Source organism: Mytilus trossulus, chromosome 8, assembly GCF_036588685.1.
Source record: "Mytilus trossulus isolate FHL-02 chromosome 8, PNRI_Mtr1.1.1.hap1, whole genome shotgun sequence".
NCBI lineage: Eukaryota > Metazoa > Mollusca > Bivalvia > Mytilida > Mytilidae > Mytilus > Mytilus trossulus.
This window is the reverse complement of record NC_086380.1, coordinates 52425588-52451961: the sequence shown is the minus strand read 5'-3', so window position 1 is coordinate 52451961 and position 26374 is coordinate 52425588. Positions and strand designations below refer to the sequence as shown.

Genomic DNA, 26374 nt, shown 5'->3' with positions numbered 1-26374 from the left:
ACTTTTTAACTGTAGTCTATTTGAAATCAAAGTATCATACTACTTCGGAGGCTATCGTGCAATACCCCCACTCCGTTTTCATAATAGTTTAAACATACATAATTTAAATTTTAGATCCTTCCTTTATGGTTTAGTTCAACCTGCAACACATTTTATTTGATGTTATCAATGGATATAGTAAGATGTGGTGTGAGTGCCAATGAGACAACTCTCCATCCAAATAAAAATTTAAAAAGTAAACCATTATAGGTTAAAGTACGGCCTTCAACACGGAGCCTTGGCTCACACCGAACAACAAGCTATAAAGGGCCCAAACATTACTAGTGTAAAACCATTCAAACGGGAAAACCAACGGTCTAATTTATATAAACAAAACGAGAAACGAGAAACACGTATATATTACATAAACAAACGACAACTACTGTACATCAGATTCCTGACTTAGGACAGGTGCAAACATTTGCAGCGGGATTAAACGTTTTAATGGATCCAAACCTTCTCCCTTTTTCTGAAACAATAGCATAACATCACAGCATAGAAAAACATACGATAAAATATCAATTGGCATACTTAACTCAATGGTAAACATGTAAAATGAAACAATAACTTACTGTTATACTAATATAAATATGCTGTATGGTCATACAAACCGAAATCACTACTAGACCAGGTGTTGACACGCTCAAATTAACAAAATTGTGTTTCAAAAAACCAATGCACCAAATTGATTTCATAGGATTTAGTTTAACATTTAAACCAGTTCAAGGAATGTATTACTTGACAAGAACAATTACAATGTAGGACAAATTCGGCTTACAACACGAACTTTGTTCAAATAATAGTACCAAACATGTGACAAAATGACGGGTATGTAACAGAAGTATCGCAATCACTGATGGATTGGTGGATAGTTACTGTTTGTTCAACGTTCAGTGACAAGTATCTCCTGTGCATATTACAATACCAAATTAAACTAACTTGAGCAGACGACAAAAGCGAAATTGTGACAAATTTTATTTCCTATTGTTATTTAGGAAGTCAAACATGTATATGGAAAGTAAATTTTACTATTTTTTATTGAACAAGATAAGAAGATTACTATTATTTATTGAACAAAACAAGAAGTTCAAAACCGGTAAAAGAAATTAAACCCGGTGAATGACACTCCTTATTGCTGAATTTGGGTTTGGCTGACCTTTATTTCTATTACGTTTTAAAACAATTATTCAAATTAAATATACAATCATTTTACTAATTTTTTTTGGAGGGGGGGGGGGAGTCATTGACCCTAAAAAAATAACAACAATACAGGCCTATAGTATTTTGAAGCATTTTTTGAAGTATTCAAATAAAATGAAACGTCTTATATTTTTTACAAATACAAGGAAAAAGCAAGTCTGTCCAAAAAGGATTGATATTTCAGAAAAATGTATAGTGTGTTCTTTGTAAACGTAAACCAGAATGCATATACATGATAAAGTTGTCTATACTTATAAAAGTCACAAACCATGTCTAGAAATAAAAATCAGCAGTTTACCATCCATGCAATAATATTTTGTCGACAGTGATCGAGATAACTTTATCAGATAATTCAGTTTATCGGACGCTTAATTTTTTTCAGAACATTTTATTGTTAATATCCGAGCCATAAAATACATGTATTATATCTGGCATAGTCCCAGATTATATTCTCTGGTAATATGCATCCTTCATTTAAAGTCTTGTTTTTCTTAAACACTTTACATCGATGCCGAAAATAATCTTTCAAAAAGCAAATTCAAAATGTAACCTTTAGAACTTGTATATCTGATAATTTGCTCACATGACAAGAAATAAACATTGGTCACGCACGATATATTCTGATGTAAGACATGTGCCGTTACAATAGCCAGTTTGCACGCATCAGCGCACACATGTTTGTCGAATAGGCCAGTTGATTGGAGGAAAGTTACCGAAAACCACGCCTACCTTTAACTAATATCCAATCAAACGCCTTTAACATAAACATAAATAATACATGGGTAAAATTACAGAGATTTTGTTGCGTATTCAATATTTGAAAAAAATTAAACTCTTTACAATTCAAACTTAAAATTATAGAATATGCTCGTAATGCATTTTCGCAATTTACAATACATTTAATGTTATATACATAATTTCACCTACCTAGTGAGGAAAAATTACAAATAAAAATTGCAAATTACAACCAGGTTCAATGTTCAGTGTTAAGTATTTCATATATGTGCAGGTCCTGAGGCAGAAAATCGAATTATTCATTCACTTATATGATCTTCAAAAATAACGATTGCGGGATGATGGACAGGAAGACTTCAAACGTAAGAGTGTGAACTATAGCTGTCAGTAACTTAAGTACTCTTAGCTAGTGTCTTTTTGTTGTTCTGGTAAGGGACGACATCAAAAGTTCAATGAAGGATACAAAACTGAATTCACATAGGTTTTTAACTGATGAACAGGAATATTTGTATTTTTGTTAAGCATTGACTTTGTGTGCGATTACTGGTCCCGTGTACGTTTACTCTATATTCCTTTATTTTCTATAAAAGCGTCTGTCTTGACAGTAAGTTGACACGACTTATGACATTACGCCACGAGTTATCGTTCCTGACGTTATCGAATAACGTTCACACATACAAGCCAATGCAGCAGGTTCTGCAATCACAAAGTGATTAAATAATAAACAAAAATATTTTTGGAAACTATTTAAGAAATTATTCCTTCATGTCATGCTCTATGCTCATGTTAACATGGGTAGGCATTATATTTGTCTATATTTTACACTGAGCGTAAGCGAGGTGTAAAATGTGGTCAAATATAATGCCTACCCATGTTAACATGAGCATAGAGCATGACATGAAGGAATTATTTCGATTCTAACATGACAAATGCAATATATTTATAGGTCAAAGCGTACGAAAATACCGTAAGACTGTTTTGCTGTTCCCGTTTCCTCCGGAGTCTGTTTATTGCATTTCATATTTGATAAGTTTAAAAACTACGAGCAAGGTAAATATATGTTGTTTGATAAAAATATATAATAAAAGTTTATGTTAGCTGCTTAAATGTAAATATTTTAAAGGATATCGATGGAAATAATGTTAATAAAAAAAGTACATGCGCATGTGTCAAACATATTTTTTGTGCTCATTAGAACACCGCTTTGTTAACAAAGCGTAATAAGGACGTCATATTAGAATTGACATGTTTATGGTAACTTTTTCTAGATGCAGAGTGTCGAAAGATTTTATGCAATACGTAACGGTTAACTTTTTGACATAGGTTGCTTTGTCGTGTTTCAGCAATTCTTCTGCTCATTTTTAACCTTTAAAAATTAATTACTATATACTTTTAATTTATATTCTGCTTTTTTTAATATTTAAGCATCTGCACGATTTATCTATATGTTCTTATGCAAAACAGACTGAGTTTTATCACTTTATTTCATTCTTAGTTTATTTTGCAATACATATTTTTCATGATGCATGCCGTATCCCCATGAATTATTTCTTTGGAAAATAGAAATCTTATATGTATCTATCGAAACTTGGGATGATGTGTAAAAAAACGGGAATCCGTACAACTATTAATTCGTGTTAAAATGGTCGTCAAAATCACCGCTCGGGCAAAATGGAAAAAGGAAATTTATTTGGATGAGAATACGGATAGAATAAGGCGAAAAAGTACAATACAAGCAGACTTTGAAACTCAAACAGAAAATAGTTTGTTAGTATGGAAATTCAATGTAAAAATGTGGTTTAACTTGGTCATTTTGCTGAATAACATTCTATGTGTTCCAAATGTAAACAGTCTCATTAATCCGTTATAGTTTCGGAAACATTTTAAAAATAAAGTGCTAGCTAGACCAAGTCTATACACAGGACATACAGTTACATCGGAATCAGGCCTGAGAAGGTTACCGTAGGCTGAAAATACAAAGAAACTTTATTCGGAAAACAAATAATAAAAAAATCAGGTCTCGTTAGAGTCTAAATAAAGCCAGTCCCAAGTATCCACTTGCGTCCATAAACGCAAGCTAATAGTTGGGACTGGCTTTAGTCACTAAGTAAGACTGGTTCCGTTACACAAAAATTCTTGAAATTTACAAGCAAACGAATGACGTATTAGTATTCAAATAACAGAAAGAGACTGAAATAGCTAGATCTTGAAATCATTTAGATTTTCTATTCGTGTTAATTTCCGCTTGCATGGGAACTCGCTGGTAGTGTAGTTTTTTTGTGTGCGATTTGAGTTGGAAATGATGAACATGTACAAGTTCGGACACAAAACGACTGAGAGAGCATTAACATAGTTTCCTTTTTAGGCCATGAGAGGCATATTGCTCATAATATACCCTCATTATCCAGTGTCAGTCCAAATTTTTCTCAAACATCTTCCCGGATCGGCTCTATTACAAAACCTACCTAGTATTGTATTCAAGTTAGTGTTAACTTGTTCTCGTCCTGAACATGCATGCAATATTTGCCACTGGATGTTAAGCAACCAACAATCAATCCTACAATTTACACCCGTCACTTGAAACTTTAGTTGTTAAAATTTAAATCATTGCCTCTAATTTTTTCAAAGAAATCGACAATTTTACGAACGTTTAGACAAAAAGAAATATATACGTTACCGCTTGCTAATTATGGAAATGGGGTTACATGAGACTTTATTTATAAAAAGTACAAGTACTAATAAAATAAAATATATTTATATGTAACATGTTATTTGTACACCAGTCTGTTGTTAGAATGATGAATAGAGATATGGGATATGCAATTTATAAGATAGCTACTGTTGGACATTTAACTACATCAAAACCAAATACACCAAGCAAATTGTGACTAATGCTAATTGGACGAGTAGCTTTTTAATTCTAATTTGCATGTAGTCAGTTTACTAAACGACGGTTCCCTAAAAAGGAAAGTATAATTATCACAGTAACATTTCAGTGTCCTAGTACATATTTGTTTAAGTCCTAATACTTTTGTTCTTCTGGAGAAAATTTCAACCATAATGAAATAAGGCGGTGCGGTAAAATTGCCAATTAATCAACTTTCTACCAAATACAAAATGACGGAATGTTAGCTTGCTTACATTGCTACTTCATTTTATATCTCAAAATTACCATTCCATTATATGAACTGCATATTCAAAAATATGTTTTGTCACCAATATCCTAATAGAGCACGTATATCTTCATACTGTTTCACCCGTGTCCGTTCTAACGTCAATCGCGCACTTGGTGTATACATATAGGGTTTATACGGCTTATTATTAAGGAATGAGTGCTGTCTTTTTGCTTCATGTTTAAATTATGTACCTGGTGTTACTAAAGTGTACTCATATTAAAGGTGCGCATATCGTCTTGGTTTCCTTTATTTTTTGTTCATGACAGGTTGCTAGATTAGACGTTTTGATAAAATATAAAAGGCACGCAGACTCCTACATGTGGAATTTCAAACTGGACCTTTTACATTTCGTATTTGCAGTTTGGTTTACTTAAAGAATGCATGTATGATCTCATGATTTGTTTCGTAAATAATTTTCCACAAATGTCACGGTTTAACTTTGTGAAATTTTGCATACAATTTGCAATGTTTGTCCGACTTGCTGAGCTTGTATTGTATCGTCCCGAATATGCATGCACTATTTGCCACTGACCGTAAAACAACCATCAAAAACCGAGCAATTATAAAACTTTTTACTGAATCATATGTTTAAAGTACTCTATTTCTGCATGGATGAAGCAACGACAGCACCATTGCCTTAAATGATGGAGTAAAAAACTCAGTAATCGAAATGAATCACACGTGAAATTTTTCATGTTATTTTCACGTGAACTTTGTAAAAATATGAAGGTATTTTTAATGATTTCAATTAAATTTTAGAAAAAAGATATTATTTTAATAATGTAATTTTTAAGAATTACGTGCATTTTACGTGTACCAAATTCCGGTGATTTATGCATGAACTATTATTATAAGATTCACGTGGAACCAACCAGTATAAGCAAGTTTGAAGTATTTCAAATGACAATTAACACTTAGACTATAGCCATACAGTAAGACAGTAAATGAACAAAAGACAAGTAAATCAGAAACATGCATGGATCACGCAAAAACATGCAGGGGCGACACTGAAGTAATGGGAGTTTGCTTCTTGTAAGAAATTGGCCGTGAAAACAATTTGATATGAAGACAAGCCTTTGTTTCAACTTTGTTTTAAAATTTCCAACATAAGGCTGTTACGGCCCAGGTCAATGTTCTTAAGCATCACATATTTTTCTTTCATCTTATTGTAAGCTTTCTTTAATAAATAAATATTTACATATTATAAACTATATTTTTTATTATTTCTTTTTTGTTCAATTTCAGTTTAAAATTCTTTTTTTACCATATTGGACTTCTTATTGTGTATTGAATTGAAACACGAACGCGGACCTCGATGAGAACACCTAGATTGAAAGTTTGCAAATGTTCCGACCAATGAAATTCGTTTTACTATGTAACGCGAACTTCAACGAAAGCACCTAGATGAAATATTGTGTATTGAATTCAAAAATGAACGCGGACCTCGATGAGAACACCTGGATTGATAGTTTGCAAACGTTCCGACAAATGACATTCATTTTGATATGTAACGCGAACTTCAACGAAAGCACCTCGATAAATTATTTTATTTGTACGACAATTAGTTTTTAATTTGGACATTACCGCTAAAATATAGTTAATAAAAATTATATCAGAGCAACAGTGCATAATTGTTCCTTTTCCATTCTTGTTTATTTTAATAATGTTTATGTTGATTTCAATTTGGAAGGTAGACTTATATAATATGCCCTAAACGTAAATAAAATGCATTAGACGTAAGAGAATGTCGAATTAGAGCAAGTCAAGGTCGTACAACTTAAATCAACCAACCCATCGTTATCGCAGACTAAAATTTATCTCATATATACCGAATATATGTTTATTTATAGCAAGACTTTTTATACGTCACGGTGAATGACAGCACACTAATCCCTTTACAAAATCGGAACCACAATTCACAATTACCGTAATGTGCTGCTTGTCCGCAATTAACGCCCGTTTCGCGTCAGTGACCGATATTACAATTTGACACAGTTTTAAAAGTTTATTGAGCTGTTCCTTTATTTACAATGTTGTGCAAGACTTAACTGTTTATTAAATTCAACAAATGTTAACATTATGTTCATTCATTTTATTATTTTACACAACATTGTTTTTATTACAAGCTATTTCATATATCAATATACAGCTAGGGAATATTTGTTGTTGAACGAAAATATAAGATACATCGATTTAAACAATGTGAAAAATAATTAATTTTTTTAAGATACTTTAATTTCCGTGTCTATATTTAATTAACGAGTACACTATAGTAAGACAGAAAAAGAGAAACGGAAATATACAGGAATACCTTAAATTTGTAAGTCAGTGCAATGGACCATACGTTACTTACATTCACAAGTTTTCATAGCACTCAGCAAGTTTTGAAACGAATATGTGATATAATGATCTACTGCATTCGGGCAAATCAAAAATATGTTAAACATCTAACTATTTTATTTTTAACAGATTCACAAGTTTTGAATTTTTTAAACCGTGCACCAATATTTTATTGTTTTTATTTAAATTCCTTATATGTTACGTGTATTGACCATTCATTTGTTTAAATTGTGAAGTATATTACTTTAATAAGAATACACGCATTTATATATATAAGTCGATAAAGTTTGAAACAAATAAACGAAAGATACATCGGTGTTGTTTTGCTTGAGTGATTTACCTGTTAAAAGCTTGGGTCGCAACACGGTTTAAAACGAATTGATACCAGTTTGAAATAGTTTAACGCGGGTGTGGCCTATTTGTTTGACGTAACTTACCGCCAACTTAAATTAAATTGAACGACTGCAAGCGAAGCTATTTGACTGGCATTAAAATGATTTGATATGCATTGAAATAAATTAAAAATCATTTTTAATTTTTGTCAATCTTTATCAAATGACGATTAATTTCATTTAAACAGCGTTAATGCGTTTTTGTCCGATCAAGTTAAATTCGGGTTACTAGTGATTACCAGACAAAACAAACATTTACAGAACTATGTCTGAATGAATTGTTCCATGGAGTATTATAAACAGGCACAATATATCCACCAACCTATACCATTACCGGACATTAACAAACAAATACAGACCTATGTATGAATGAATTGTTCCATGTAGTATTATAAACAGGCACAATATATCCACCAACCTATACCATTATCAGACATAATAAACAAATACAGACCTATGTATGAATGAATTGTTCCATGGAGTATTATAAACAGGCACAATATATCCACCAACCTATACCATTATCAGACATAATAAACACATACAGACCTATGTCTGAATGAATTGTTCCATGGAGTATTATAAACAGGCACAATATATCCTCCAACCTATACCATTACCGGACATTAACAAACAAATACAGACCTATGTATGAATGAATTGTTCCATGGAGTATTATAAACAGGCACAATATATCCACCAACCTATACCATTATCAGACATAATATACAAATACAGACCTATGTGTGAATGAATTGTTCCATGGAGTATTATAAACAGGCACCATATATCCACCAATCTATACCATTACCAGACATATCAAACAAATACAGACCTATGTCTGAATGAATTGTTCCATTGAGTATTATAAACAGGCACCATATACTGATATATCCTCCAACCTATACCATTACCAGAAATTAACAAACAAATACAGACCTTTGTATGAATGAATTGTTCCATGGAGTATTATAAACAGGCACAATATATCCACCAACCTATACCATTACCAGACATAACAAATAAATACAGACCTATGTCTGAATGAAATGCTACATGGAGTATTATAAACAGGCATAATATATCCACCAACCTATACCATTTCCAGACATAATAAACAAATACAGACCTATGTCTGAATGAATTGTTCCATGGAGCATTGTAAACAGGCACAATATATTCACCAACCTATACCATTACTAGTTATTAACACACAAATACAGACCTATGTCTGAATGAACTGTTCCATGAAGCATTGTTTATAAGAACAATATATCCACCAACCTATACACTTACCAGACATAACAAACGAATACAGACCTAATTCTGAATGAATTGTTCCATGGAGTATTGTTAATAGAAACAATATATCCACCAACCTATACCATTACCAGACATAATAAACAAATACAGACCTATGTCTGAATGAATTGTTCAATGGAGTATTGTTAATAGGAACAATACATCCACCAACCTATACCATTACCAGACATAACAAACAAATACAGACGTATGTCTGAATGAATTGTTCTATGGAGTTTTGTAAATAGACAGCCTAAACCATATTACCGATATCTGAGATTGTAAGTGTCCATGAAATCATTCTTTATTGTTGTTAGATACAAAGAATGTACTGACGCAAATATCGAACTCAACGGTAAAATCATAAAGGTCAGGTCCGTAAAAACTGACAAAAAGAAAGGCTCGAAATCATTAACCAATGGAAAGATCTAACAGCAACTGACATATTCGTGACTTGGTTTTGACAGTTTCCAAATTGTATGTTGGTGTCAATGTGGTTGTATTTTCTCGATTAGCCTCCAACTTATATAACAATTACATATACATTATTGTATTTGCATTTTATTGACAATGATGCGTGATCAATCCAAACAATCAAAATTGATTGACGTGACAATAATTGGTATCCAGCAACACATAGCGTAGACATCATATATATATACATATATATTTACAATATAACTGGTTTTTTTTAGATCATGACAAATGCACAGTTACAACTGGCAAAGACATCAACACAAAAAAAGTTCCAGATACAGTATGATTTAAGTTAATTATAAATACGACGGACACATCACGCTACACAAAGGTCATGCTTTCGAGTTTACCCTCTAGATCAAGCAGAATTAGGAAAACCACAAAGCCAAAATCACGATGCTCGTTAGGCATATACATAGTCACGTCAGAACTATGAGGGACTTCATAGTAAGAATACAAATAAAAGGAAAACAGCAAAAGAAATGCCATGATACACAACTTTAGCAAAAACCTGAAATCAAAAACTCAAGACCATCCTGTATGATTTGTCAGGTTGGAACTAAATAATTGCCTGTAAGATTGTGGTACGTTTACGTGAACCTTTAGACAATATGGCTTATTAACGTTTTGCTGGGACACCAAAAACATTTTAAAAAGTCAGAAAATCGTATTTGTTGAGAAATGCATACGCCATACGCGGGTAAATATGATATATCTGTTCTAATTGCCCAAATCAAAATCACGCAGAGAGATAGCCTTGTCCTGTGTAGTTTATTTCAAACATTCATGCTTTTTTGCATGTCTTAAATTTTTACACTTTAAGTTGTAAAATAAATTCAGAGGCATTGGCATTCTTTACATATAAGTAAAGACTAGTATTGAACTTTGAAAATGAATGACTTATGATATTAAGATTACAGTAACTGTAGTTTTATCTTTACAGTCTTCAATGGGTCTGAATAAACTCATCATATATATCAGGACTAAATTTAGGATATACGCCAGACGCGCGTTTCGTCTACAAAAGACTCATCAGTGACGCTCGAATCCAAAACAGTTATTAAGGCCAAATAAAGTACGAAGTTGAAGAACATTGAGGACCAAAATTCCTAAAAGTTTTGCCAAATACAGCTAAGGTAATCTATGCCTGAGGTAGAAAATCATTAGTATTTCAAAAAATTCAAAAATTTGTAAACTGTAAATTTATAAATATAACCATAACTATGACAATTCATGTCAGCACAAAAAGTGCTGACTACTGGGCTTGTGATACCCTCGGGGAAATAATTCTCCACCAGCAGTGGCATCGAACCAGTGGTTGTAAATAAACTCATCATAGATATCAGGACTAAATTTAGTATATACGCCAGACGCGCGTTTCGTCTACAAAAGACTCATCAGTGACGCTCGAATCCAAAACAGTTAAAAAGGCCAAATGAAGTACGAAGTTGAAGAGCATTGAGGACCAAAATTCCTAAAAGTTTTGCCAAATACAGCTAAGGTAATCTATGCCTGAGGTAGAAAATCCTTAGTATTTCAAAAAATTAAAAAATTGGTAAACTGTAAATTTATTAATATAACCATAACTATGACAATTCATGTCAGCACAAAAAGTGCTGACTACTGGGCTTGTGATACCCTCGGGGAAATAAATCTCCACCAGCAGTGGCATCGACCCAGTGGTTGTAAATAAACTCATCATAGATATCAGGACTAAATTTAGTATATACGCCAGACGCGCGTTTCGTCTACAAAAGACTCATCAGTGACGCTCGAATCCAAAACAGTTAAAAAGGCCAAATAAAGTACGAAGTTGAAGAGCATAGAGGACCAAAATTCCTAAAAGTTTTGTCAAATACAGCTAAGGTAATCTATGCCTGAGGTAGAAAATCCTTAGTATTTCAAAAAATTCAAAAATTTGTAAACTGTAAATTTATAAATATAACCATAACTATGACAATTCATGTCAGCACAAAAAGTACTGACTACTGGGCTTGTGATACCCTCGGGGAAATAAATCTCCACCAGCAGTGGCATCGACCCAGTGGTTGTAAATAAACTCATCATAGATATCAGGACTAAATTTAGTATATACGCCAGACGCGCGTTTCGTCTACAAAAGACTCATCAGTGACGCTCGAATCCAAAACAGTTAAAATGGCCAAATAAAGTACGAAGTTGAAGAACATTGAGGACCAAAATATTATACATATTATATATTTGTAAATTTCAAACAACAAAGGTTATTCTACTAGTATTAAACTGAGAAGCAATCTATTCCTTTTAAGTCTTAAACTTTGTAAATATGGATAAGAAAAGTCGAACGATCCATGATTTGCTTCCAAGTTTCATAATTATATTCATTGAATTTCCTTATGTTTTTCATTTTTCTTATATCCATACATTTTCAAACCAGATGTTTTAGTTACAGTAAAGGTATTTTCCCTCAAAGAAGAAAACACTTAGAGAGCAAAACTTCCGTCTTTTTCTTTATTTTTTATTTCCATGATTATTTTTTTAGGTACTTCGGATAAAAAAGACTTATATTTACCTTAAATCGTATTAAATCTAAAAAAAAGGCCTAATTAACATAAGTTATAAACCAAAAAATAAGGATTTTTTTAAATAGTTTACAATTAACCTTGAAATTATTTTTTTTTTTTTTTTTTTTTTTTCTTACTTCAAAGTTTATTATATATTTAAAAAAAAGCAATGTTTATTAAGGCGAACACTTATATGAAATGAATCAGATTTAAAAATATCTTAAACTAGGTTAAAAATTGGAAATTTATTTCAATTGAATTCAGTTTAAATTCTAGTTAAATTCGATTTTTTTCAGTGAAATGCATATATTTTATTTCAATTTGAAATTTGATATGCATAAACTATGCATCTAATTTCATATTAAATGCATCATTTCAAGCAGTGAGCTTTTTATTTTATTTAGAAACTAATTAATTTTATTTTAATCAGACTCATCAATCATAAAAACACAGATGATTGATCTATGTTGTTTGATATGAAACAGAGAAAAACATGTTTTTCTTCGGGTTTAAAACACATTTGATTATCTATCATGCAATATATCATAATCGAAATCATATCTTTAGTTGGTAGTGAAACTGTGTGCATCTTTTTTTTACAATATTACTACATCTACAGTCATCAAGGTTTCCCATTTTCAGACTTTATCAGATAAGTAGTTGTTGTATGTACATAGTTCATGAATGATAAATCCTTGTCTTAATGTATCTGTGCAATTGGAATGCAAAATAAACCGAAACTAAGGAAACGAATCTTATTATATAGATTGACCGTCTTTGATTCCTATAAAACAAAATTATTTGGTTTGAAGTGCGTCTTGGCATTTCGAATGTCATAAAGTGAGAGGGTTCGCGCTATAAAACCAGGTTTAATCCACCATTTTCTACATTTGAAAATGCCTGTACCAAGTCAGGAATATGAAGTTCTTGTCCGTTCGATTTTGATGTGTTTTGTTATTTGATTTTGCCATGTGATTATGGACTTTCCAAATTGATTTATTTATATTTTTGGGAGTTTGTATATTTCGATAAAACATTTTCAGTTTTATTCTTATTTGGTTTGATGAAAGAGTTTACAAAGTTGGACTGTCCTGTAAAGGACGTCATCACATACCCTAGTTTCGTTATTCGGATCTATATCTGCTCTTTCTAATAACAATTTAACAATGTTGATGAATCCACCTTCAGCAGCTGCGTGTAAGGGAGTGTCTTCATACTGAAATAAAAGGTATACAATATTCGTATTATCATACAGACGTGTAATACAAACTATATCATACAAATGATTAAAGTATAAAAAAAAACATTGGCTAACAATTCGACTCTCACTTGTACGACAATCGCATACATTTAATAATATTGCTAATGATGCGTGAACAAAACAAACAGACACAATAGGTAAAAAAAATCAAAAATAAAATAAAAAGTGTAATTCATTAGGTCACTTCGTGAAAAGGGAACGGGATTGTAGTTACGACATAAGGAAAATATCAGATATCATCTATATAACAGATATTCCATTACGGTCAATCAACTCGTGATGGCGGTCGTAAAATTACGAAGTGATGATTTCAGTTTCCCAATGCTTCACTATTGGGAGCTGAAATCATCTCTTTTGTCGTAAGGTTTTTTTTCAACCGACCCTCATAGCCATTTTCTAGATATAAATTCTAATCAAGGGGCAAAATCAAGAGCTCAAACACATCAAACGAAGGGATAAAATAATGCAAAAAATAAAAAAAACGTCCGGGCTTCAAAAGGTTTCAATGTGAAAGGAACTATGACTTTATCATTTACCAATAATAATATACAGCAAAGATTAAAATGTAGAACGTCAAATTTAGTTTTAACCTCGACCTCAATTTCAAGGTCATAAGCAAGGACCTAAATCAAAAGAACTATAGTCTCTACTGTCCAAAATGTATATGATTTGTGTGTTAGAACAACACACAGCTAAAAAAGGGTGAAACACATCCAATTAAATATCAACATACATTTTCCACCAAAAAAGTATGTCTCACGATGTGTCGAAACTTACAATTTAGAAAAAAATATTTGTCGCTTTCTTAAGTGATAATAAACCAAGATTAATAAACATTCCCTTTTTTTTCATTTTAATGAAACAATGACCTCAAATCAAAGACCCTATCACTCATGATTTACTGGTTACAAATGCATATCACTATTATCCAATGCATATGGTGAAATAAACCACATATGGAGTCTTCGGATATCTTCCGGAAAATTCGTTAGAACGATATAACGAGCAATATGGTAAAATAATATTGTCGTAATCTTTAACGGTTGCAAAGGAGTACTCCGCACAAAACAATCAGTGTTCGGGGATATAAGTTTGACAAAGCAAAGTGTTCGATTAACAAAATGGTTAAACAGTGTCACTTTCAAAAACGTATAAACTGTTCAAAATTATATACATGTATCAAATATTTAATTTTTAAAACAACAATACTGCGCAAAAAAAAAACCAATGAGGCGATTGCAAATATAAGTAAAAACCATCTGTTCAGAGAGCCATTGAACGTCTTTCCACCCAACTGTACATATAATCAATTCTAGTCTAAAATGTCAAGTGTGCTGTCAGATGGTTGTTTAATATACACTGATTTCAAAAATATATAGTTTTTATATATTTTTGCTAAAAAAAATAGAGGGATGAATAGGTACTTTCGGTATACAAAATTTCACTTCTGGTTTATGGTTACGGAACAATTTGAATTAAAAGACACATACTATATGTGTTACGAGTAATATCATCGTAAAACCAATTAAATCCTGGTATCTGTGATGAGTTTATTTGGAATATAAGAGGAGAGAAAACTACAAAAATTGACATTATATTTTCAATGGACCAAGGACCTTAAATCAAAAGATCCTAGGGCTCTATCACTCGTTGATTACTAGCTACAAATGCAGGTTCTTTATATAAAATACAGAAGGGGAAATAACTCGTATATTGAGTCTGCATATTGCTTCGAACCAATGAGAACAATATCTTGAAGATGTAACAAGCAATTCGGAAAAAAATCTCGGTTTCATTCACGGTAAAGAGAAGTTATAACAGGAAAAACAGTGTTCGGAAAGATAACTCTTTCAAAAAAAAAGTGCTCGGTCATACAGGATGAAAATAAAAAGCACAATAATTGTTCGATATCATATGTAAAATATCTAAACGACATGTTGCGACATAAAAAAAACTGTGCAGGAATCAAATATGGCGGAAGAATACTGGATACAGATAAACAGGAAATGCAAAATAATGGCCAAGTTGATACCCAGACCTCAATCCGATCGAACATGTATGGACTTTGCTGAACCGACGCATCCGTAAAAATCCAGGACTTTAAATAAAATTTGCAAACTCTCAACTGTGAATTTATGCTGATTTATCATTTTCAAAATTTAAAAAAAAAATCGAAAATGCATTAATAAGAGAAGAAAAAAAAATACAAAACGGCAAATTCAAAAGATATTAAATGGAATGCTAAACGCTGCAAATCCGTACGTGGAGCATGTAAGATATATAGATTTTGCATAAAACGATACCCTTTTAGACACTTGGACCCTACTGCACCCCATATAAACAAATGCCTATTGAATATGAGTGATAAACATTCGGTTTGCTTTTGACTTTTCATAGTTCTGTTTTGTTATTAAAATCATGTTTTTGTAATAATTTTTTTTTTTTTTTTTCAAATTTGTATTGGCTCAGTATATATATCACAAAATCTAATCTAATCAGGTTTAAAAAGCATTTGATGCAACTGCTGGTGGACGTTTCGTCCCTGAGGGTATCACCAGCCCAGTAGTAAACATTTCGGTGTTGACATGAATATTAATAATGTGGTAAATTTTGTAAATTTCAAGTTTACAAAACTTTGAATTTTTCGAAAAACTAAGGATTTTCTTATCCCAGGCGTAGATGACCTCAGCAGTATTTTGGATCCTCAATGCTCTTCAACTTTGTACTTCTTTGGATTTATAAATGTTTTGATATGAGCGTCACCGATGAGTCTTTTGTAGACGAAACGCGCGTTTGGCGTACTAAATTATAATCCTGGTACCTTTCATAACTATTTATATCACTGGGTCGATGCCAATGCCGGTGGACGCTTCGTCCCCGAGGGTATCACCAGCCCAGTAGTCAACATTTCGGTGTTGACATGAACATCAATAATGTGGTCATTTTTGTAAATTTCCTGTTTACAAAACTTAGAATTTTTTTTAAAAGACAAAGGATTTCCTTATCCCATGCATAGATTCCCCTAAGCCGTATTGGACACAACTTTTTGGAATTTTGGATCCTCAATGCACTTCAATTTTGTACTTCTTTGGCTTTATAAATATTATGATATGAGCGTCAGTGATGAGTCTTATGTAGACGAAACGCGCGTCTGGCGTACTTAATTATAATCCTGGTACCTTTGATAAATATTTACACCACTTGATCGATGCCACTGCTGGTGGACGTTTCGTCCCCGAGGGTATCACCAGCTCAGTATGAATATCAATAATGTGGTCATTTTTTTAAATTTCCTGTTAACAAAACTTTGAATTTTTCAAAAAAAAACAAAGGCTTATCTTATCCCATGCATAGATTACCTTAGCCGTATTTGACACAACGTTGTGAAATTTGGGATCCACATTGCTCTTCAACTTTGTACTTCTTTGGCTCTCTTATTATTTTGATATGAGCGTCACTGATGAGTCTTATGTAGACGAAACGCGCGATGCGTACTGAATTATAATCCTGGTACCTTTGATAACTAACTATATCTACAGTAATCGAGGAATCATATTGTCAGACTTTATTCAAATAAGAAGTGGCAGTATATACATGCATTCATGAATGACACATCCGTGTCTTAATTTTATCTTTCAGATTGAAATTCAAAAGAAAACTTAAACCAAGAAAACGCATCTTAATCGATTAATTATCCTTGATTCCTATAAAACCTCAATGATTTTTGTATAAGTATGTCTTGGTATTTTAATAAATGTGGATACATAAAAAAAATACTTTGATAATTAAAAGTATTTTGCAGATATGTGTAGATTGTATAAGCAACATTATGTTGACATTGATTTTGATGAACGATTCAACAATGTTTGACAATAATGTACAAAACGTCAACTCGAACCTTATTTTCTTTACTTGGATCTATATCTGCTCTTTGTAATAACAATTTCACTATGTCGAGATTTCCACCACTGACAGCTAAATGTAGAGGAGTATCACCTCTGTACTAAAATGAAAAGGTAACACAGTTCATAGCATCATATGAAAATTAACAAAAACAATATTTACAAATGATTTTCAATACAAAAATTACATTGGCCAACATTTCGAGAAGTTCCTTTAATTCCAAAATAAAGAATAAAGCCATTGTTTTATACACAACCTAATGCAAATGTAGAAGGAAATGCCTACATGGAATCTATATATCCTTACACAAACACACACGTTACAAAAAATCTTTAAAGACACCCTTGTATATTTCGGAAAAGAGCAGGCTTATGCCGCTATAAGGCAGCACTCGTACTCGCAAAGTGGAAAGGGAGTAATATAAGTTGCAAAACTTGTTTCCCAATCCACTATAAATAAATATGTATTTTTGTCACTCGTATTGATTATTTATTGAATATATTGCTGTTTAACAATTAAACTTGGTGTACAGCCTTTCACCAAGTTTCCCTGTTAAATTACCACTGAAAACCAAGGAATAATATTTAGTAAAATAAACTAATAAAATACATTGGTTTAATTATCTGAACACATTGAACTATTATTATAGTTGTTACAAATAGTCTTTGCTACTTCACAAAAAGTGTTTTCAGATATATTCATAAAAGATATCTATACATTCATTTTTTTACGAAAATTAATCATTCATCCGGATAGACTTTTGGGGGTTCTTTTTTATCTAATCAGAAACGAATTGCGGTCAATGACCTCGTACGACTTTTCGTATGTTTAAAGAAAATACAAAAATTCGTGTTATTGCATTGAAAACATTAGTTTGTGTTCGGGTTTTTTCGAGAGCAGTCTCGCCTTTCTCGAGTGCGTTCGTGTTTTTTCGAGTGATTATACAAATTTTCTATTGCTTAAAACGTTTTATGTTAGTTTATTTATGTGTAAAACAATAAACAATAACCAAATGTTCAAAACAAGGTGGTACCCAATACTTTAATTGAAATAAATTTAGCACGTTTTAATTTCATTAAATTTTGACAAAATGTTTTCTTTGAGGCTTTGACAAGAATATCAAAATAACAAACAAAATTGAACCTGACTCTTTATCGAAAAAAAATGGTTGAATACATAGCAGTTTGAAAAAAAACTAATTTTGATCATTGAGAAGCTTCATATTTTCGAAACAATAGAACGTGACTAAAAAGTTTAGCTGGTTTCACAGAGCTATCTCCATGTAGTGGTATGTACCACTATCGTAGAGTAATTGTATCTGACACAAATCAAGGCTGAGAAATAAGAACGTCTACCTGCAATGATACTTGTATTGGAACCCTGAATAGCTAACGTCACAACAATTAAAGGTGACGTCGGGTACAATAGAGAGCGGTAGCGGGAACACCTCAAGTGCAATTCTTAACATGCTGGGGGTCCGCAAAGGATTTAATTACAAGAAAATGAAAATAACTTATGAAAATGTCATTTTAAATTACTGTCTCTGATGAATATAAAACTTTGAATATCTTCAACTGTCTTTGATAATGAGCATAAATAAAATAAAATTATTTCTGTAATAAAGCACGAATAGTTAACAGTCCTTAACATTATACGATAGTCTCATTTGGTCCACATTTTTTATCTTTTCCTTTGCATCGGTCTTCGCTCGTCTGGAGGGTAGTATTTCATCGCACGTCAGAACATCATAACTTGGTTGATTGTAAATCAAATAAAACATTAAGAAAATGTCATAAGCGTCATAACACGAGTTTATGTAAGGATAATGCAAAATTAGATAAAGAAGATAGTGTGAACGTACGTATCATTCAACACAACGCAAAGGAAACGGACACAATTTTACATTCACAGGCAACCACGAATGTCATGCTCAAAACCGCAATAAATCCTGTAAGTTCAGGACTACAATCATAAGATGCCAACATTCTTTTTGATGAGGGCGCACATAGGTCGTTCATCACAGAAGACTTAGCCGCGAAATTGCAGTTATCAATAACTGGCACTTAAAGTTTAAATTTATCCGAGTTCGGGGACAGCGCAGAAAGTACGAACATTAGACACTTAAGAGCAACTCTCTGTAACCACCAACCATGTTATATAAAGGGTCGGCACGCATACGTAATATTTATCAACACGGTTTGGTAGCTGCCAATGGATCTTTTTTTTTATAAAAAGCATGAGACGTTCTTCGACATAACCCTAGTTTATCAACTTTATGTTGAGACACTAGCAAAATTAATAAAAGTCTGAGGTATAAGAATAAAAATCTTGTTATACTGAGCATAAATAGTTTTCTTCTTTTTTTCGGAATCCCACTTTCAGACTTTATTTAAATAAATAGTGGCAGTATATACAAGCGTTTATGAATGACACATCCGTGTCCTAATTTTATCTTTAAGATTGAAATTCAAAAGAAAACTTAAACCAAGAAAACGCATCTTAATCGATTAATTATCCTTGATTTCTATAAAACCTCAATGATTTTTGTATAAGTATGTCTTGGTATTTTAATAAATGTGGATACATAAAAAAACAAACTTTTATAATTAAAAGTATTTTGCAGATATGTGTAGATTGTATAAGCAACTTATGTTGACATTGATTTTGATGAACGATTCAACAATGTTTGACAATAATGTACAAAACGTCAACTCGTACCTCATTTTCTTTACTTGGATCTATATCTGCTCTTTGTAATAACAATTTCACTATGTCGAGATTTCCACCACTGACAGCTAAATGTAGAGGAGTATCACCTCTGTACTAAAATGAAAAGGTAACACAGTTCATAGCATCATATGAAAATTAACAAAAACAATATTTACAAATGATTTTCAATACAAAAAATTACATTGGCCAACATTTCGAGAAGTTCCTTTAATTCCAAAATAAAGAATAAAGCCATTGTTTTATACACAACCTAATGCAAATGTAGAAGGAAATGCCTACATGGAATCTATATATCCTTACACAAACACACACGTTACAAAAATTCTTTAAAAACACCCTTGTAGATTTCGGAAAAGAGCAGGCTAATGCCGCTATAAGGCAGCACTCGTACTCGCAAAGTGGAAAGGGAGTAATATAAGTTGCAAAACTTGTTTCCCAATCCACTATAAATAAATATGTATTTTTTTCACTCGTATTGATTCTTTATTGAATATATTGCTGTTTAACAATTAAACTTGGTGTACAGCATTTCACCAAGTTTCCCTGTTAAATTACCACTGAAAACCAAGGGATAATATTTAGTAAAATAAACTAATAAAATACATTGGTTTAATTATCTGAACACATTGAACTATTATTATAGTTGTTACAAATAGTCTTTGCTACTTCACAAAAAGTGTTTTCAGATATATTCATAAAAGATATCTACACATTCATTTTTTTACGAAAATTAATCATTCATCCGGATAGACTTTTGGGGGTTCTTTTATTATCTAATCAGAAACGAATTGCGGTCAATGACCTCGTACGACTTTTCGTATGTTTAAAGAAAATACAAAAAATCGTGTTATTGCATTGAAAACATTAGTTTGTGTTCGGGTTTTTTCGAGAGCAGTCTCGCCTTTCTCGAGTGCGTTCGTGTTTTTTCGAGTGATTATACAAATTTTCTATTGCTTAAAATGTTTTATGTTAGTGTATTTATGTGTAAAACAATAAACAATAACCAAATGTTCAAAACAAGGTGGTACCCAATACTTTAATTGAAATAAATTTAGCACGTTTTAATTTCATTAAATTTTGACAAAATGTTTTCTTTGAGGCTTTGACAAGAATATCAAAATAACAAACAAAATTGAACCTGACTCTTTATCGAAAAAAAATGGTTGAATACATAGCAGTTTGAAAAAAAACTAATTTTGATCATTGAGAAGCTTCATATTTTCGAAACAATAGAACGTGACTAAAAAGTTTAGCTGGTTTCACAGAGCTATCTCCATGTAGTGGTATGTACCACTATCGTAGAGTAATTGTATCTGACACAAATCAAGGCTGAGAAATAAGAACGTCTACCTGCAATGATACTTGTATTGGAACCCTGAATAGCTAACGTCACAACAATTAAAGGTGACGTCGGGTACAATAGAGAGCGGTAGCGGGAACACCTCAAGTGCAATTCTTAACATGCTGGGGGTCCGCAAAGGATTTAATTACAAGAAAATGAAAATAACTTATGAAAATGTCATTTTAAATTACTGTCTCTGATGAATATAAAACTTTGAATATCTTCAACTGTCTTTGATAATGAGCATAAATAAAATAAAATTATTTCTGTTATAAAGCACGAATAGTTAACAGTCCTTAACATTATACGATAGTCTCATTTGGTCCACATTTTTATCTTTTCCTTTGCATCGGTCTTCGCTCGTCTGGAGGGTAGTATTTCATCGCACGTCAGAACATCATAACTTGGTTGATTGTAAATCAAATAAAACATTAAGCAAATGTCATAAGCGTCATAACACGAGTTTATGTAAGGATAATGCAAAATTAGATAAAGAAGATAGTGTGAACGTACGTATCATTCAACACAACGCAAAGGAAACGGACACAATTTTACATTCACAGGCAACCACGAATGTCATGCTCAAAACCGCAATAAATCCTGTAAGTTCAGGACTACAATCATAAGATGCCAACATTCTTTTTGATGAGGGCGCACATAGGTCGTTCATCACAGAAGACTTAGCCGCGAAATTGCAGTTATCAATAACTGGCACTTAAAGTTTAAATTTATCCGAGTTCGGGGACAGCGCAGAAAGTACGAACATTAGACACTTAAGAGCAACTCTCTGTAACCACCAACCATGTTATATAAAGGGCCGGCACGCATACGTAATATTTATCAACACGGTTTGGTAGCTGCCAATGGATCTTTTTTTTTTATAAAAAGCATGAGACGTTCTTCGACATAACCCTAGTTTATCAACTTTATGTTGAGACACTAGCAAAATTAATAAAAGTCTGAGGTATTAGAATAAAAATCTTGTTATACTGAGCATAAATAGTTTTCTTCTTTTTTTCGGAATCCCACTTTCAGACTTTATTTAAATAAATAGTGGCAGTATATACAAGCGTTTATGAATGACACATCCGTGTCCTAATTTGATCTTTAAGATTGATATTCAAAAGAAAACTTAAACCAAGAAAACGCATCTTAATCGATTAATTATCCTTGATTTCTATAAAACCTCAATGATTTTTGTATAAGCATGTCTTGGTATTTTAATAAATGTGGATACATAAAAAAAAAACTTTTATAATTAAAAGTATTTTGCAGATATGTGTAGATTGTATAAGCAACTTATGTTGACATTGATTTTGATGAACGATTCAACAATGTTTGACAATAATGTACAAAACGTCAACTCGTACCTCATTTTCTTTACTTGGATCTATATCTGCTCTTTGTAATAACAATTTCACTATGTCGAGATTTCCACCACTGACAGCTAAATGTAGAGGAGTATCACCTCTGTACTAAAATGAAAAGGTAACACAGTTCATAGCATCATATGAAAATTAACAAAAACAATATTTACAAATGATTTTCAATACAAAAAATTACATTGGCCAACATTTCGAGAAGTTCCTTTAATTCCAAAATAAAGAATAAAGCCATTGTTTTATACACAACCTAATGCAAATGTAGAAGGAAATGCCTACATGGAATCTATATATCCTTACACAAACACACACGTTACAAAAATTCTTTAAAAACACCCTTGTAGATTTCGGAAAAGAGCAGGCTAATGCCGCTATAAGGCAGCACTCGTACTCGCAAAGTGGAAAGGGAGTAATATAAGTTGCAAAACTTGTTTCCCAATCCACTATAAATAAATATGTATTTTTTTCACTCGTATTGATTCTTTATTGAATATATTGCTGTTTAACAATTAAACTTGGTGTACAGCATTTCACCAAGTTTCCCTGTTAAATTACCACTGAAAACCAAGGGATAATATTTAGTAAAATAAACTAATAAAATACATTGGTTTAATTATCTGAACACATTGAACTATTATTATAGTTGTTACAAATAGTCTTTGCTACTTCACAAAAAGTGTTTTCAGATATATTCATAAAAGATATCTACACATTCATTTTTTTACGAAAATTAATCATTCATCCGGATAGACTTTTGGGGGTTCTTTTATTATCTAATCAGAAACGAATTGCGGTCAATGACCTCGTACGACTTTTCGTATGTTTAAAGAAAATACAAAAAATCGTGTTATTGCATTGAAAACATTAGTTTGTGTTCGGGTTTTTTCGAGAGCAGTCTCGCCTTTCTCGAGTGCGTTCGTGTTTTTTCGAGTGATTATACAAATTTTCTATTGCTTAAAATGTTTTATGTTAGTGTATTTATGTGTAAAACAATAAACAATAACCAAATGTTCAAAACAAGGTGGTACCCAATACTTTAATTGAAATAAATTTAGCACGTTTTAATTTCATTAAATTTTGACAAAATGTTTTCTTTGAGGCTTTGACAAGAATATCAAAATAACAAACAAAATTGAACCTGACTCTTTATCGAAAAAAAATGGTTGAATACATAGCAGTTTGAAAAAAAACTAATTTTGATCATTGAGAAGCTTCATATTTTCGAAACAATAGAACGTGACTAAAAAGTTTAGCTGGTTTCACAGAGCTATCTCCATGTAGTGGTATGTACCACTATCGTAGAGTAATTGTATCTGACACAAATCAAGGCTGAGAAATAAGAACGTCTACCTGCAATGATACTTGTATTGGAACCCTGAATAGCTAACGTCACAACAATTAAAGGTGACGTCGGGTACAATAGAGAGCGGTAGCGGGAACACCTCAAGTGCAATTCTTAACATGCTGGGGGTCCGCAAAGGATTTAATTACAAGAAAATGAAAATAACTTATGAAAATGTCATTTTAAATTACTGTCTCTGATGAATATAAAACTTTGAATATCTTCAACTGTCTTTGATAATGAGCATAAATAAAATAAAATTATTTCTGTTATAAAGCACGAATAGTTAACAGTCCTTAACATTATACGATAGTCTCATTTGGTCCACATTTTTATCTTTTCCTTTGCATCGGTCTTCGCTCGTCTGGAGGGTAGTATTTCATCGCACGTCAGAACATCATAACTTGGTTGATTGTAAATCAAATAAAACATTAAGCAAATGTCATAAGCGTCATAACACGAGTTTATGTAAGGATAATGCAAAATTAGATAAAGAAGATAGTGTGAACGTACGTATCATTCAACACAACGCAAAGGAAACGGACACAATTTTACATTCACAGGCAACCACGAATGTCATGCTCAAAACCGCAATAAATCCTGTAAGTTCAGGACTACAATCATAAGATGCCAACATTCTTTTTGATGAGGGCGCACATAGGTCGTTCATCACAGAAGACTTAGCCGCGAAATTGCAGTTATCAATAACTGGCACTTAAAGTTTAAATTTATCCGAGTTCGGGGACAGCGCAGAAAGTACGAACATTAGACACTTAAGAGCAACTCTCTGTAACCACCAACCATGTTATATAAAGGGCCGGCACGCATACGTAATATTTATCAACACGGTTTGGTAGCTGCCAATGGATCTTTTTTTTTTATAAAAAGCATGAGACGTTCTTCGACATAACCCTAGTTTATCAACTTTATGTTGAGACACTAGCAAAATTAATAAAAGTCTGAGGTATTAGAATAAAAATCTTGTTATACTGAGCATAAATAGTTTTCTTCTTTTTTTCGGAATCCCACTTTCAGACTTTATTTAAATAAATAGTGGCAGTATATACAAGCGTTTATGAATGACACATCCGTGTCCTAATTTGATCTTTAAGATTGATATTCAAAAGAAAACTTAAACCAAGAAAACGCATCTTAATCGATTAATTATCCTTGATTTCTATAAAACCTCAATGATTTTTGTATAAGCATGTCTTGGTATTTTAATAAATGTGGATACATAAAAAAAAAACTTTTATAATTAAAAGTATTTTGCAGATATGTGTAGATTGTATAAGCAACTTATGTTGACATTGATTTTGATGAACGATTCAACAATGTTTGACAATAATGTACAAAACGTCAACTCGTACCTCATTTTCTTTACTTGGATCTATATCTGCTCTTTGTAATAACAATTTCACTATGTCGAGATTTCCACCACTGACAGCTAAATGTAGAGGAGTATCACCTCTGTACTAAAATGAAAAGGTAACACAGTTCATAGCATCATATGAAAATTAACAAAAACAATATTTACAAATGATTTTCAATACAAAAAATTACATTGGCCAACATTTCGAGAAGTTCCTTTAATTCCAAAATAAAGAATAAAGCCATTGTTTTATACACAACCTAATGCAAATGTAGAAGGAAATGCCTACATGGAATCTATATATCCTTACACAAACACACACGTTACAAAAATTCTTTAAAAACACCCTTGTAGATTTCGGAAAAGAGCAGGCTAATGCCGCTATAAGGCAGCACTCGTACTCGCAAAGTGGAAAGGGAGTAATATAAGTTGCAAAACTTGTTTCCCAATCCACTATAAATAAATATGTATTTTTTTCACTCGTATTGATTCTTTATTGAATATATTGCTGTTTAACAATTAAACTTGGTGTACAGCATTTCACCAAGTTTCCCTGTTAAATTACCACTGAAAACCAAGGGATAATATTTAGTAAAATAAACTAATAAAATACATTGGTTTAATTATCTGAACACATTGAACTATTATTATAGTTGTTACAAATAGTCTTTGCTACTTCACAAAAAGTGTTTTCAGATATATTCATAAAAGATATCTACACATTCATTTTTTTACGAAAATTAATCATTCATCCGGATAGACTTTTGGGGGTTCTTTTATTATCTAATCAGAAACGAATTGCGGTCAATGACCTCGTACGACTTTTCGTATGTTTAAA

At 32.0% G+C, this 26374-nt stretch overlaps 1 protein-coding gene across 1 annotated transcript in view; it reads right to left on the bottom strand.

Annotated features, from left to right (window-relative positions):
• LOC134727751 (ankyrin-1-like) overlaps positions 1-25781 on the bottom strand; it is a 619083-nt gene extending 593302 nt beyond the window's left edge. Inside the window, exons 1-6 of the mRNA XM_063592138.1 lie at positions 25728-25781; positions 25535-25639; positions 22811-22915; positions 20087-20191; positions 17364-17468; positions 13319-13420 (exon numbers count right to left, since the gene is read on the bottom strand). Coding sequence (XP_063448208.1) covers positions 13319-13420; positions 17364-17468; positions 20087-20191; positions 22811-22915; positions 25535-25639; positions 25728-25781 — 576 coding nt within the window. The remainder of the gene's footprint in view (positions 1-13318; positions 13421-17363; positions 17469-20086; positions 20192-22810; positions 22916-25534; positions 25640-25727) is intronic.
• Positions 25782-26374: the final 593 nt, after the last annotated feature.